At 42.1% G+C, this 15,243-nt stretch overlaps 2 protein-coding genes across 2 annotated transcripts in view; one reads left to right on the top strand and one right to left on the bottom strand.

Annotated features, from left to right (window-relative positions):
* The window catches only part of LOC309801737 (uncharacterized protein), a 99,816-nt gene that overhangs the window by 41,166 nt on the left and 43,407 nt on the right, over positions 1 to 15,243 (bottom strand). Inside the window, 1 exon segment of the mRNA XM_082616629.1 lies at positions 14,306 to 14,468. The gene's annotated coding sequence lies outside the window, so the exon portion shown is untranslated.
* Positions 7,085 to 8,117, top strand: OR2S2 (olfactory receptor family 2 subfamily S member 2; the record flags this gene model as incomplete). The annotated part of the gene is given in 2 exon segments (XM_082625626.1): positions 7,085 to 7,708; positions 7,710 to 8,117. Coding segments are annotated over 2 exon segments (1,032 nt in total).

Genomic DNA, 15,243 nt, shown 5'->3' with positions numbered 1-15,243 from the left:
AGATATTATTATTACCTACTATATAGGAAATCTAAAATAATTTAGAGATATAAGTATTTAAAAGAGAGTTCAGCAAGATTCCTAGACAAAATCAATGTTTAAAAAAAACCCAATTGCATTTCTATATTCCAGCAGTGGATTATGAAATATTTTTAAAGATATCAAGAAATGTAAATATAGATATTTATATATTAAGATATAAATACCACCACACAGGGGTAAATCTAGTAAAACAGCTCCAAGACTTTTATGCATACAATTATAAATTATAAAATGTTTTGAATGATATTAAAGAGAGAAATACTTCTCATTCATGGGTAGGAAAATTCAGTATTATAGAGATGTTAATTCTCCCACAATTGATCTCTATATATTCAGTGTAATCCCAAATTTTTAATCCCCAGAATTTAAGAAGCTGGTTCAATAATTTATATGAAAGAACAAAAAACCAAGAACAGGCATGAGGTATTAGAAGTACTGGAGGGGGGGAATAAAGGGGTTTACCCTACAGGAAATCAAAACATACAATAAAGCAATATTTATTAGGGCAGTGTAGCATTGACACAGGAATAGACGAAACAATGGAAAAGAATAGAGATCCGAGAAGTAGATCCATTTATGTTGGGAGACTTGATATATGACAGAGATGGTACTGCAGACTGGTGGAGAAAGGATGTGCAATAAACACAACTAGGACAATTGGGAAGACATATGTGTACCAGGAGAAAAGTATAAAATATTTATAGCAGCATTCAGTTGGGAGGCAACCCAATTATCCATCAAAATAGAACGTGTAAATAAGCTGTGCTACAGTCATATAATGGACTATAGCAATACAAACTAATGAATTTAGCTACACTTATAAATATGAATGAATCTCGCAAACATAATATTGAATGAAGAAACAAGTCAAAAAGAACACCTACAAGTGATTTGATTTTTAGAGTTCAGAAAGAGGAAAACTTAAACTACATTGTTTAAAGATGCATCCATAGGTGATAAAATTCAAGAAAAGCAAGGAAATGATTATAACAAAAGTAAGGAGTGTGATTATCTCTGGGAGGGGAGAGAGAGAGAGGGCTGGGAGTGGGAAGGAATACCCAGGTAGATTTCAAGGTACTGGCAATGTGGCAATGTTCTACTCCTTAAATTAGGTGGCAATTGCTTTATTATTCTTTAAATTTAAAATATGTGTTTTATATACTTTCATATGCATTTACATATATGTGCTATATTTCACATTTTAAATTATTTTAAATACCAGAAGTTTTAAATACTGCAATGAGATGTCACTTCTCAACTATCAGTTTGGCAAAGACCAAAAAGTCTCAAGACCAACATATTATGTTGACAGAGTATGGGAAAACAGACATTCTCATATACTGATAAGACCCTGTAAATTTGGCAATATCTATAAAAATTACAAATGTACATAAAACATATATTTTTACCACATGTGCTAAATTATAAATAGGCAAGGATGTTTGTTGTAGCACTGATTGTAATAGCGTAAGACTGGAAAGGACTGAAAAATCTAAATGTCCTTCAATACAGGCTGGTTAACTAAATGATTATCTATATTTACAGTGGAATATATACAGACATTTAAAAGGATGAAGCAGTACTACATATGTTTTCTTCAAGGTATATATCTCCAAGGTATATTGCTAAGTGAGGAAAAGCAAGACAGTAAGATAGTGTGTATTTGTGCTAACTTTATTTTGGAGACAAATTTAGCACAAATACACAATGTCTTACTATCTTGTCTTTCTTACTTAACAATATGCATAGAACACCACTGAAGAAAAAGCATATAAGAAATTGCTAATATTGTTTGCCTCGAGGGAGAAGAACTGGGTGACTGGAGACAGAGGCTTAATTTTATTATACCTTCTATACCTTATAAATTTTGTTCCAAGTACAAGTAATACTTACTAAATAACAGTGATGATAATCATGATGATGATGATGATGATGATGATGATGGTGGTGGTGGTGGTGATATCAATAAAGATAAAGAGAATTAGATGTATTGAGATTGAAATCCCATCTCTACTGTTCACAAGATGTGGTCTTTGGTAAATCGCTTAACTTTTTAAAGTCTGTTCCCTCAAATAAAAAAATAGGGCGATAATAAATACAACCTCCCAGGGAAGACTGGAAGTAGATACTTAACATACATGCATTGCTGGATTTTACTGAACTTACATAATGTGTGTAAAGTGTTTGTCACAGTGACGGGCACATGGGGGAGCTCAATGAATGTAGTTAATTCTGCAGCAGCTGCTGCTGTTAGATATCTGTCTGCCTCCCCATTCTGGGTGTCTAGGCCTTCACCTTGGGGACAAGGTGTGCTTGGCCCCTAAAGCGAGCACTGGCTTCTCTGAGACCCTGGGGAAGGCTCAGGAGGAAGCTGGCATCTGCTGTGCCCGCCTCTCCATCTCCAGTTGGCCATGTCCCGGTCACTGCCTCTAACTGCAACGGACGGCGGGGATGTGGAGCCCCCAAGTATGCTGAGCCCCAGCACCCTGTTCACACTCAACATTCCGAAGTTTAAATTGCTTCTGGGACTAGCAGGGTCCCTGTAGGAGTCCATGGCTGCAGCTTCAGGACTCCCTTCACTGCTGGGGAAAATGGACCCTTGGGATTCCTCAGCCTCAGACAAGGATGACAGGTCCTGTACAGGAAGAGTCTGTAACTGAAATACCCAGGGCTCAGCCAACACAGCTGGGAGGGACATGAGAGAAACACCCACCAGAGCCTAAAGTTCCCACAAGGATTCAGGGGGAAAAAGAAGAAAGAGGGTCTCAGAGGTAAAGGAAGTCAGGCAGGGGAGTGTCTGGGTCTTTCCCTGGCATCTAGGGTCTGGTCCTGGGGTGCAGTGAGGAGTTGAGAATTGTGTCTGGGATCAGGAGACTCAGAGAGGCGGCCACAAGCAGGACACAGGTGGGGAGAGCTGGGCTGTGACGGGGACAGAGGTGGTTGGCCATGCCTTCTGCAGAGCATTTCCCAAAGATGTACTTTCCCCTCCCCTGCCTCTGCTCTGAGAAACCTTCCCGCAGCTGATGCTGGAGCAGGGAGGAGCAGCTGAGAGAAAGTGCCAGGCCGTCCATCATGCTCTCCAGGGCTCACCACTTTCCAAGCCCCTGCCCTGCCCTTGCTGCTCCCTCCTCACAGGAACCCAGGGAGGGAGGCCGATGGGATTCCCGTCATCCCCCTCCTGCAGAGATTTCTCAGAAGAATGGTCTTCCTCAGGGTCAGAGGGTCAGCAGACCTGAGCCTGGTCCATCTGGTTTCCAGTCTATGGCTAATTCTTTCTGTTTTCCTCACTTTCCTTTCATAATTACTTAGATATTTTCCCCCTGAATACCAAGTAACTTGTGCCCATTGTATTAATAGAAAATGGGGTAATACTGAAGAGGTACAAAGAGGAATCCCTCCCCTACTGATTCTGCTATAATTTCCTTCCAGTAACTTTAATCCACACATATCATTTACCTAATTGAGATCATAACAGTGTGTAAAATTTTGTATTCTCCCTTTTCATTTACCATTATAGTGGAATAATATTCTGGTGTAAAAAATCACAAATATAACCTTAATTATATATTAAATATACATAATTTATGTTCCATTATATGAAGTGGCATAATTTACTTAGGCATTTCTTGGTGGACAGTTATTTTGTTTCCTATTTTCACTTGCAAATATTGCTACGTAAAAGCCTTTACTGTGAGACATTGGCCCTCTGCTCTCATTGATTCTGTAGAATTATTTCCCAGAGATGGAATTGCTAAGGTGATGGGTATGCAGGTTTTTCAGGTTTTTACTTTTTCTAGGCAAACAGCTCCTCAGAAAGGCTGTATGAACATATAAGGGGCTTTTTGACTACACTGAGCTGCCTCCACTCCTCAGCTACCTGCTGGCTCCAGAGACAGGTAGAGGTGGGACCACTAGCCAGGCCAGGTCCTCAGGACAAGCCAAGGAGCCACACCTGCACGTACAGCCCCACAAAGGTGAAAGCTTCCATTCCTCTCCCTGCTGGCCTCCTCTCCCTCCTCTCACTGGGCTATATGAGCCAGAGCTCTTTGTTTTCTTCCATCCTGAGTCCCCTCCAAGGCCTGACACAGCCCTACTTTATCTCCCCTACACACACACACACACACACACACACACACACACACGCACACGCACACGCACACACGCACACACACCACACCCAAAGGAGTGGGCAGCCACCTTTACCAAAGACTGCTCCCAGCACGGGATAGTCCACAACAGAGTTGGGATGCCCAGGGAAGCACCTGATTCAGCCTTCTCAGGATGCACATGGGGAAACTGAGACCTCAGGAGAAGAAGGGACTTGCTCAAGCCACAGAGAATACCCATGTCATGGGCAGGGGCAGGTCCCACAGCTCCGGTCTTGGTGTGCAAGGTCTTCCTAGCTGTTCAGTTCAACCAACTTTTATTCAGCGTCTCCTACGTGACAGGCACTAAGATTTCCATGGATGCAGCTCTCAGTTAGGTCAAATCTTGTGTATCACTCACGCCCACACCGCATTGTTCATGGGCACGACTTTCTGTGTGCACAGATTTGTCTGCTGGGAGTGGACACGACGGCTTCTCTAACAGAAGCCACTTTCCTTGGCTTCTGCCAGCACAGCATGTCCTTGTCACTATCAAATTTTGTTTGTGACACTGACCATAATGTTTACTTTTCATTTCCTGGAAGAGCTGGGAGAGACACTGGGAGGAATGTGAGGTAAGTTGGGGCAGAAGTTCATGGCGGGGCACACAGACTGGACCTGCCTCGAGCAAACAGAAACATCCTCATGTGCTGAGGGACTGGGGGGAGGGTAATAGGCTTGCACAGGAAATACAATGAAACCCGGGACTGCATAATGAGGGAGGTCTCCTGGATTAGGTCAATGGCTCTCTGCTGGGTGCAACTCTGCACACCCCTCTCCTCCCAGAAACATTTAGCAATGTCTGGAGACATTTTTAGCTGTTACAACTCAGGGAGTAGGTGCTACTAGCAACTGGTGGGTGGAGGCCAGAGATGCTACTGCTAAACATCCTACAATGCACAGGACAGCCCCTCACAACAAAGAATTATCCAGTCCCAAATGTCAATAGTGCTGAGGTTGAGAAACACTGGATTCAATTCAGGGCAGGAGCTGAACCGCCTGACAACACATCTGACATAAACTCTTCCACCATGAGTGAAGCAAAGGTATGCTGAACAAAGAGATGGATCAGAGAATATATAAAGCTGGTAATGGAGAGACAGGAGCTTTCAAAAATCTGTGCACCAAGACATCAAGGCAACTATTTGGTGGAAAGAACTCAGAATTGGAGCCTGCAATCCAACCCCAGAGAGAAAATCATTCAATCCCAATCTGTCATTCAACCCCAGAGAGAAAATCTTCCACTCCTCTGAGCTTTGGTTACTTCATCTATAGACCTTGAATGACAGTATCTTCTTGGGGTGTTTCAAAGAATGTAGCACAGAGTAGATGTTCCTTAATACTTACCACTCATCTTCCACCACGCCCCCACTCCTACACACACACCCATTGTAATTAAGAAGGAGCTAGAGGGCTTCCCTGGTGGCGCAGTGGTTGAGAATCTGCCTGCTAATGCAGGGGACATGGGTTCCAGCCCTGGTCTGGGAGGATCCCACATGCCGCGGAGCAACTAGGCCCGTGTGCCACAACTACTGAGCCTGCGCGTCTGGAGCCTGTGCTCTGCAACAAGACAGGCCACAATAGTGAGAGGTCCGCACACTGCGATGAAGAGTGGCCCCCGCTTGCCACAACTAGAGACAGCCCTCGCACAGAAATGAAGACGCAACATAGCAAAAATTAATTAATTAATTAATAAACTCCTACCCCCAACATCTTCTTTAAAAAAAAAAAAAAGGAGCTAGAGAAATATTATCAATGAGGATTCTGAATTTAGCGTCTGAGCAATTGCAACTAAGAGACTAGAAATCCTCTACACAAAGGCATATAGGTCTCCCTGTAAGCTAGTTGCTTGTACGGAACCCAAGGATGGGGTCAGAGAGCCAGAATATTACACAAGAATAAAATATAGCATAAAAGGACAAAGGAAAAACATTTCTTAGTTACCTCTGGCTAAGAAGTTCACCAATATTCCAAGGAGATGAGGTTAGAAGTTAATGCTGTACAGCCTACTATCTGGTATGTGTAGTTCATATGGCTATTGATCACTGAGTTAACTGGTTAGTAAGCTGCACAGTTGTCAGCCCATAGTGTGTGTTCAATCACTCCAATCAATCCTTGTGTTGACTTCATAAAGTTCCTCCCCATATAGGAAGCTCTCCATATATTGCTATCAATCTGTATTAAAATAGGCAGATTCCAATGCTGACAACGTCAAGTTTGTGTCATTTATGGTAGGCAGACTGGAGAAGTCATCCTCCATATGGTTGAGTCTTTACCTGGGCTTGTCTCTGTCTGGAAGTGGATTGACATTTTATACAAGTTTTGTAGTCAAAATTTAAAGAGGCTTTAAAATTTACTGGTTCTAAGAATTGGATCAGCTTGGGGATTTTCCTCCCTGAGAATCTAAGAAAACTCAGATTAAATGAAATGTCTATACATTTACATTAAAGAGAAATCATTCAAAGGATTTTCCAGCCGCTAGTCATAATGCGGAAGAAAATCTCTCCTTGACTAGGGATCAGGTCCGCTGGGGTCAAGTCCTGTCTCTGTCACCAACTTAGAAGACTTAGAAGACTCGGACAGGTCACTTCCCTCTCAAGATCTCAGTTGCTTTTATGGACAATGAGAGGATGTAGCAACTTCGGAAACACCCCTCACACACCTAGACTCCTTGAGGCCCTCGCCCAATGCTGGCCCGTTGTAAGCTCTGCTCCAACTCTGACCTTCTCTCATGTAAGAGCTGAAGACACCCTGCTGTCTCTTTCAGTTGTTTTTCTCTAACACACATATGCTCTCCTATTACGCAGCAGGAGTGACCGCATACGATGCCTGGGACTCTTTTCCAGAAAGCCTGATGTGCTACTTTTGTAATTTGCTGATGACAGAGGGGATATCACATGGAAAAAGCTAATCAGACCTCCCCCCTGGTGGGGTTCATTCTCCTGGGCCTCTCAGCCCACTCAAGGCTGGAGAAAACGTTCTTTGTGCTCATCCTGCTCATGTACCTGGTGACCCTGCTGGGCAACGGGGTCCTCATCCTGGTGACCAACCTTGACTCCCACCTACACAAGCCCATGTACTTCTTCCTGAGGAACCTCTCCTTCCTGGACATCTGCTACACAACCTCCTCAGTCTCTCTGGCCCTGGATGGCTTCCTGGCCCCCCAGGAAACCACCTCTTTCTCTACCTGTGCCGTGCAGATGTTCCTCTCCTTTGCCATGGCAGGGACAGAGTATGTGCTCCTGAGCATGATGGCGTTTGACTGCTATGTGACCATTTGCAACCCCCTTAGATACCCTGTGGTCATGAGCAAGGCTGCCTATGTGCCCATGGCTGCCAGCTCCTGGGCTATTGGTGGTGTTGCTTCTCTGGTACACACATCCTTGGCAATTCAGCTGCCCCTCTGTGGGGACAACATCATCAACCACTTCACCTGTGAGATCTTGGCTGTCCTGAAGTTGGCCTGTGCCGACATCTCCATCAATGTGATCAGCATGGGGGTGACCAATGTGATCTTCCTGGGGGGTCCCAGTTCTGTTCATCTCTGCCTCTTATGTCTTCATCATTGCTACCATCCTGAGGATCCCCTCAGCTGAAGGGAGGAAAAAGGCCTTCTCCACCTGCTCTGCCCACCTCACTGTGGTGATAATATTCTATGGGACCTTATTTTTCATGTATGGGAAGCCCAAGTCTAAGGACCCCCTGGGGGTAGACAAAGAGGATCTTTCAGACAAGCTCATCCCCCTCTTCTATGGGGTGGTGACCCCCATGCTCAACCCCATCATCTACAGCCTGAGGAACAAGGATGTGAAGGCCGCTGTGAGGAAACTGGTGAGTCAGAAATCCTTCAGTCAGTGTTGTAGGAGGAGTCTTCTGTGGTTCTCACCCCCATGGAAGAAAGGACTTCAGTCATTACAGCTGCCATTCTAAAGCCAAGTCAACTTAACTGGAATGATCTCTTGCCCTTAAGTCCATTTTCAGGGAATGTTTAACTTTTCAGAGTGTATTTCCTGAGTTTTGGCCGCATGTCTGACATTCAACAGATGCCAGACAATAAATCCTCTAATTGAATGATGAAGACATTCTGAAAACACGTTAAAACCAAGGAGACAGGGACCATTAGAGCAAGCCTAATGGCCCGTGTTGTGCCTAAACTGCAGAGTTAGTTCAGAGAGGTAAGATGGCTCTCACAGCAGCTTTGCCACCCCTTTGGAATCACAGGGAGAGTCAGAGGAACAAGGAGGAAGGGGACATTTTCACCTTGGACTTCTGTATATTAGATTGAGTTTGCCTGAAATGCTCAGAAGAGACAAAATTTGCCACACTGAAAGACTCTGGGTGAGAATAACCTATTTTGATTAAATAAATTTCTTTTTTATCTATGAGAAAATTGAGGCTATATTTTTCTTGATGCACTGCACATTTTGAAACACTGCTAGTCAATCAAATTAAATTGAAGAAGGAGTATAGGGTTTGAATTTGATATTCATCACTTACAGCAATTCCCAATAGAAAAGTTAGTATTCTGTTACATAATAACTCACATTCTGTAAAAAAAAAAAAAAAAAAAAAAAAAAAAACAGATGACAGGTAGATAGATAAAGAAAGAAATAGATAGTGGCTAAATATGTTTGAAGACTTTGGGGTGGGGGGTTAAAGTTGCCAGGAATTCTCAGAGCCTTTAATATACTAATGTACACTGCAAATGTCCAAGAGACATAAAGTCTGTAGCATTTCCTGAGCCTCCATAGTTTAGCACAATAAAACTGGGAAGCATTTTCTTACTTACGACCTTGGGCAGGTTGCTTAACATCTCTCAGCTTATTTCTTCATATTTTAAAAACCTAACCACTTTATTTTATGTGGATTAGATAAGACACTATACATAAGTCCTCTGTAAATAGTAAGCAACATAGAAATGTAAGATGTTGCTAGAAGTATTATTATGAGTGCTGCACAGTGCTAATGCGCCATGTGGAAGAGAGCAAGATATAGTTCCTATCTAGAACAATAGATACAAAAGATGGATGAGACATTTGAGATGGCAGTGGATGAACAGAAGCGGTTTTATGGCAAGTTATATTAAATTCTGAGAATACTGGAAAACTAAAAGAGAATTTAGAAAAGGAATCCAATTTTGAGAATATAGTAGATCTTGGAAATTTTTGCTTCAAGTGATATTTAAGTTTTCTTATATTTATTAAAAATGAATTGTATAAGACAGGGATGCACATTTTGTTAATAAAATTTCACTGTCTTATGTTAATCAGTCATGTTCCTGATTTCTACTTTGCACCAGCAAAAAAAAAAAAAAAAAAAAAAAAAGGACTTCCCTGGTAGTGCAGTGGTTAAGAATCTGTCTGCCAATGCAGGGGACACGGGTTCAAGCCCTGGTCCAGGAAGATCCCACATGCCATGGAGCAACTAAGCCTGTGCACCACAACTACTGAGCCCACATGCCACAACTACTGAAGCCAGTGCGCCTAGAGCCTACGCTTGCAACAAGAGAAGCCACTGCAATGAGAAGCCCGCACACTGCAACAAAGAGTAACCCCAGCTTGCCGCAACTAGAGAAAGCCTGCAGCTTTGAAGACCCAATGCAGCAATGAAGAGCAGCAATGAAGACCCAATGCAGCCAAAAATAAATAAATAAAAAATAAACCTATTAAAAAAAAAAATCTTGCTATTGCAAACATACAAGAGTGACATCTAGTGGCAATTTAGGCAAACTTCAGACACTTGTGGAGCCGTGCAACATCATCCGTAGATGAGGCTTCAGAGGTCTTCTTGTTCAACCAGAGCTACATGATGCATGGAGTTCCTCTCCAATATCCCTGACGCCAGTCATCCAGCATCTGCTTGGACATCTCCAGTGATGAAGAATTTAATCCTTCCAGATTCTAGCTGTTTCATTCAGCCCTACTAGCAAATTCTTCCTTGAATTATATGAAAATATATCCTCCTGTAGCCTCTACCTTCCCGTCCTAATTCAGCTTTGTGTCTCCACATGAAATGCACCTAATCTCTTTCCCTCTGACATATGAAGATAGTTCTTTCCGAGGCTATTCCCCTCCAGCCCAAACAGCCCCAGCCCTTCCTCCTGTGCCAAAATCACCCAACATTACCCAACTGGAGGTACCAAACTGTGTCTACAGCATCAACTCATTTATTCCGGCAATAGAAAGCATGTGGTATTTCTGAAAATACCTTGGGAATAATAACACTGCTAAGCTAATTCTATTTCCCCAGGGTAACTGAGATCAGACTGACGTTGAGAAACACCGAGAACAAGTCTACCTTCTTAGTAGGCTGTCCTCTACTTTCTTTTCCTCTAATGGTAGCTGTGTCTTTTTATATTACAAACTACATGATCCTGATGTAATTATTAAATTAGAAATCACATAAATTGTTTTCTCTAGGAACAATGTCTAACCCTACTCCAACTTCACATTTCTTGCCTTTCAATGTCAGTCACCTTTCTTCTAGCCGACGCTTTCAAAAAGAACAAGATGCATTAACAGGAACAAGAAGAGACAACCAAACTGAGGAAATTTTTCACTGACTTAGGTCATCAGTCTTTCTGAAAAAGTATTGATATGACATCATACAATATAGGAACTCATTCCTAAAATCCCCCAAATGAAAATGACTAGAATGGATAAATTCTTTGGGGGGACAGGAATACTATCATATTATTATACTTATTCAAACAAATGTATTATTTCAACTTTACAGTTCTGGATCTGTGCTTTTTCAGGCTTTTATTTTAGTGACCAAATCCCCAATGAAATCTTTAAGCTGAAACTTCAAATATAAAGTGGATCTGCTTTGGCGGAAGCAGGGCAGGGCTGGGGGCAGAATGGAGGTGGGAGACAGTGGAGGGAGGCGGGTTCCACCTGCTCAGCCTGCCCTTCATCTCCACCCACCAGGGGTCCCCCAATCCGGATGGACCACCTAACTCAATTATGATGCATGCCACTGTAGCCAAGAAAATTAAACACTGTAAAAGCATATTTTCGCTCTACTCTCAGAAATAAATGTGAGAATCTGGGGAAAAATTATATTTTAAGAAAAAATAAATTACCTAATTAACCATTTAAGATTTAGACAATCTTAAAACACCAACTATCTAAAAAGAAATTGAGAAATTTTCAAAGATTGACCACCTGAAGATGTTCTAGGCCCAGGGAGTTTCACAGGTGAATGCTATTAAATAAAAGTTTTAATACTGTTTAAATTATTTCAGAGCATACAGTGAGAAAGATATCTTCCAGATTCCTTTAACCAAGCCAGCATAACAATGATATTGAAACATGAAAAACATGACAAAGAAAGTACAACTGAGAAAACCAGAGACCCATCTCACAAATGTATGTCTGTGTATATACATATATTATAGGTATTATACATATATAATAGAATTGAGCAATACATTAAAATAATGTCCAAGTAGATAAACCAATGTCCAAGTGGATTTACTTTTAAAATGTAAAGGTGGAAAAATTTAAGGATACCTACTGGGATAATTCATCACATTCACAGGTCAAAGGAGGAAAAAATAACCATTTCAATAGTTCCCCCAAAGTTATTTTTTAAAGTTTAACAAATCTAATTCTGAGTTTTATAAAACTTCCAATAAAATAGGAACAGGTGTGTTAACAAAATTAAAATGTCTCTAATTTTAAAAGTCTGCAACATGCTTAATGATGAATCAGTAGATCAAACCCATTACAATTTAACACTGTTCTGGAAATACCAACCATTGAATTAGAGAACAGAAAGAAATATAGAGTGAAAATAGAAGAAAGTGGGGAATAATTTTATTATTATTGATAACTTATATACTAATAATTTTATACCTCGATGAAACAGGAAAATCGATTGAAAAGCAATTTTTCTAAAATAGGAGAATTTGGGACTTCCCTGGTGGCGCAGTGGCTGAGAATCTGCCTGCCAACGCAGGGGACACGGGTTTGAGCCCTGGTTCGGGAAGATCCCACATGCCGCAGAGCAACTAAGCCGGTGCACCACAACTGCTGAGCCTGTGCTCTACAGCCCACGAGCCACGACTACTGAAGCCTGTGCACCTTAAGCCTGTGCTCTGCCACAACAGAAGCCACCGTAATGAGAAGTCCACGCACCGCAACGAAGAGTAGCCCCCGCTCGTCGCAACTAGAGAAAACCCGTGCACAGCAACGAAGACCCAATGCAGCCAAACAATTTTTAAATGTAAATAAATAAATTATTTTTAAAAATAGGAGAATTCAAGGAAGAAGTTGGTTATGAAATTAACAAGCAAAAATCAAGTTTTTCATACAAACAGTATCCAGGAGGAAATATTATGGGGGAAAAAGAATTCATCTATATTAGCAATGAATTGGAGGAGGGAAATACCTAAGAATAAAGTTAAGAATCCACAATACTTACATGAATAAAAGCAAAATACTCTATTGAAAGAATTCAAAGGAATATTGAATTGAAAAATATAACTCAGATAAGAAATCTTGCTAGTGTAAACTTCTCAAGTTCCCGAAATTAATACAGAAATTCAATGCAATCCCAGTCACTAACAAGCTAACTCTAATTCACACAGAAATAAATTATACATTATATATAATACATATAGAAAAACATGTCAGAACAGCCAGAAGTATTTGGAAAAAGACCAACAAGGGGAAATTAGTCCTACTAGATATCAAAATGTATGTAAAAGTACAGTAATTTTTCTTTTAAGTTTGGTACTAGTGGAGAAATAAATAGATCACTGGAACAGACTAGAGTCTAGAAATAGACCCAAATATATACGGTCATTTAATATGTGATAAAGTCAATGTGCTAATTATTAAGCTATTGTCTCTCAGCTCCAAAGCTATCCTTCTATACTGTTCAGTTTTATGTTGCTGGGCTGGGATTCCAAACCACATTTCTGCTTTGCCAGCTGGCTCCCTATAGGTGCTGCCCATAGGGGGCGCTAGAGGGAGAGTGGAAGGCTGGAGGAGGAAAAAGGGACTTGCTCCTTCTGGTTTGCTCCCTATTCCCGGCCTTGTGGCCCCATAATGCCTTTGAGCAGCAGCAGTTGCTTCTTACATCAGTTGGTTCCAATGTCCTGCTTCTTTCCACAGTCTCGGAACCGGGCTCATTATTCTGGGTCTCAGTTCCATAAGACCCCTCCCCAAACACCAAGATAAATTCCAGAGGAATCAAAGATTAAAATAAAAAAAAAATAAAATCTTAAAAGATTCTACTAGAGAATCCTCTGAGGATTCTGAGAAGACAGCAGTTTGTTCTGTAGAATCCATGATGCATCACAACCCAACCCCAATCCAGCGACTCTACTTTCCTAGAACAGGCAGCTGCTGAGACTCAGAGCCGTGGGCAATGCCGAGGCTATGTGAGAGTCCTAAAAGATGGAAGTGGTGAAGGAATTTTACTCCTCTGTACGAGGAGATCCTGGAGACAAGCATCACGTGTTGGGGCAAGAAAGAGAGGAAACGCTGTGGTATCTAAGAGAGTCTGCTTGGGCAATTTCTGGACCACAGAGGGGCAGGGCTGTTGCTTCCATGTCAGGGTCGCTGGAAGAGCCCAGGGGTCTGTCTCTCTGGCCCAGAGTAGAGAATTATGCAAGTTTTACTTGCCTTGGCAGCTTGGGGCCTATTAAAGGACTCACAAGCGGCCAGTGTCTCACACCCTAACGCACACGGGCAGACTACAGTGCCTGGCCCACTCCCAGGATGCAGCTGCCTAAAGAGCGCCAGCAGCAGAGCACCCAGCAGCCAGACAGAGGAGTAAACAGAACCTAGAGAAACAAGTCTCCTGATGCAAGTGAACCGCCAGAGGAACAAAAACATGCCAAGAGCACTCCAGGAGAGTCGAGTCCAGCACAAAAAGTCTTTCTGATAAGATGGCAGATTGAACACGTGTAACAGTGAAGTTAGAGAAGAAAAAACTTGATACGATGCAACTTGAGGAGAATGCAAGGTCAGAGGAAGGTCTAGGGGGGAAAGAGGGAGGAGGTGAATAAGAAAGACTTAAAAGTGTTCAGAGAAGGAAATGCCAGGATTTGAATCCAACTTCGTCTGACTCCACAGCCCATGCCTTTTGGCTCCAGCAGCACTTACCGAGGTTTACGGTGGGGCTCAGAGCCGGAAAAGAGCGAGCACAGACCCAGCCGGCGTTCAAGAGATTTCAGGAAAATGGGGAGGCGAGCAAACAGGTACAGGTGAACTATCCCGTTCTTTCTCCCAGACGGGGGAACACACACCCTGCATCCCTCAAGTCTGGCTGAAAGAAAACACAGGAGCGATTTTAGGCCCAGGGTCCTGGCAAAAAGGCTAGATGTGGCAGTTTTGCCTGCAGTTTGGCATTCTTACCACACCTCATAAAGACTTAGCTCACTGTTACCAAGTGTAAGACCCCTGTAAAGAGATTCGAGTTGCTGCCTCTTCCTGACCCCTCCTCTCCAGCCATACACATACCCCACATAATGACCAATCAGTAATGACTTGCTGCCATTATGGTTTTGAAGGTTATTCCACTTTTCAGACAGTGACTCCTTTAATTAAAAAAAAATTTTTTTTTCAGAATAACAATGTTTTCACCCAATGACATATACTACAAGAATATTTTGACTTTCGGTTTCAGGCAAAGACACACTCACCAACTTATTACTCAGCACAGCAGTTTCTAGCTGGAGAATATCATATGGAACAAACAGGAGCTGTTTGCCACATAGGGATGAACCCAAATGTATTGCCAAGCGAGACGAATGAAGAGGCAGTACCTCCTGCGACTCTTCAGTGGGCTGTGCACATGCACTATCTTTTACATGTTTTGAAGCATTTGTGTATTTATTTTTATTTTGCCCTAGAAGTATTTTGTGATATGATTTTATTTATAGTGCAGTTTGAATGCAAGATTACCACGAACCCGCAAAATGCTGAAATATTGTTGAAGAAAATAGGGCAGAAAGAAGACTCCACTTTCCAAGGAATCCCTTCTCCCCCAGCCCCACACACTATCAAGTCCTTCTTCCTCCCTTGGGAAGTACTGTAAACTT

This window comes from Mesoplodon mirus, assembly GCF_964341445.2.
Source record: "Mesoplodon mirus genome assembly, chromosome: 1".
Lineage (NCBI taxonomy): Eukaryota > Metazoa > Chordata > Mammalia > Artiodactyla > Ziphiidae > Mesoplodon > Mesoplodon mirus.
This window is presented reverse-complemented; position numbering and strand designations above follow the sequence as displayed.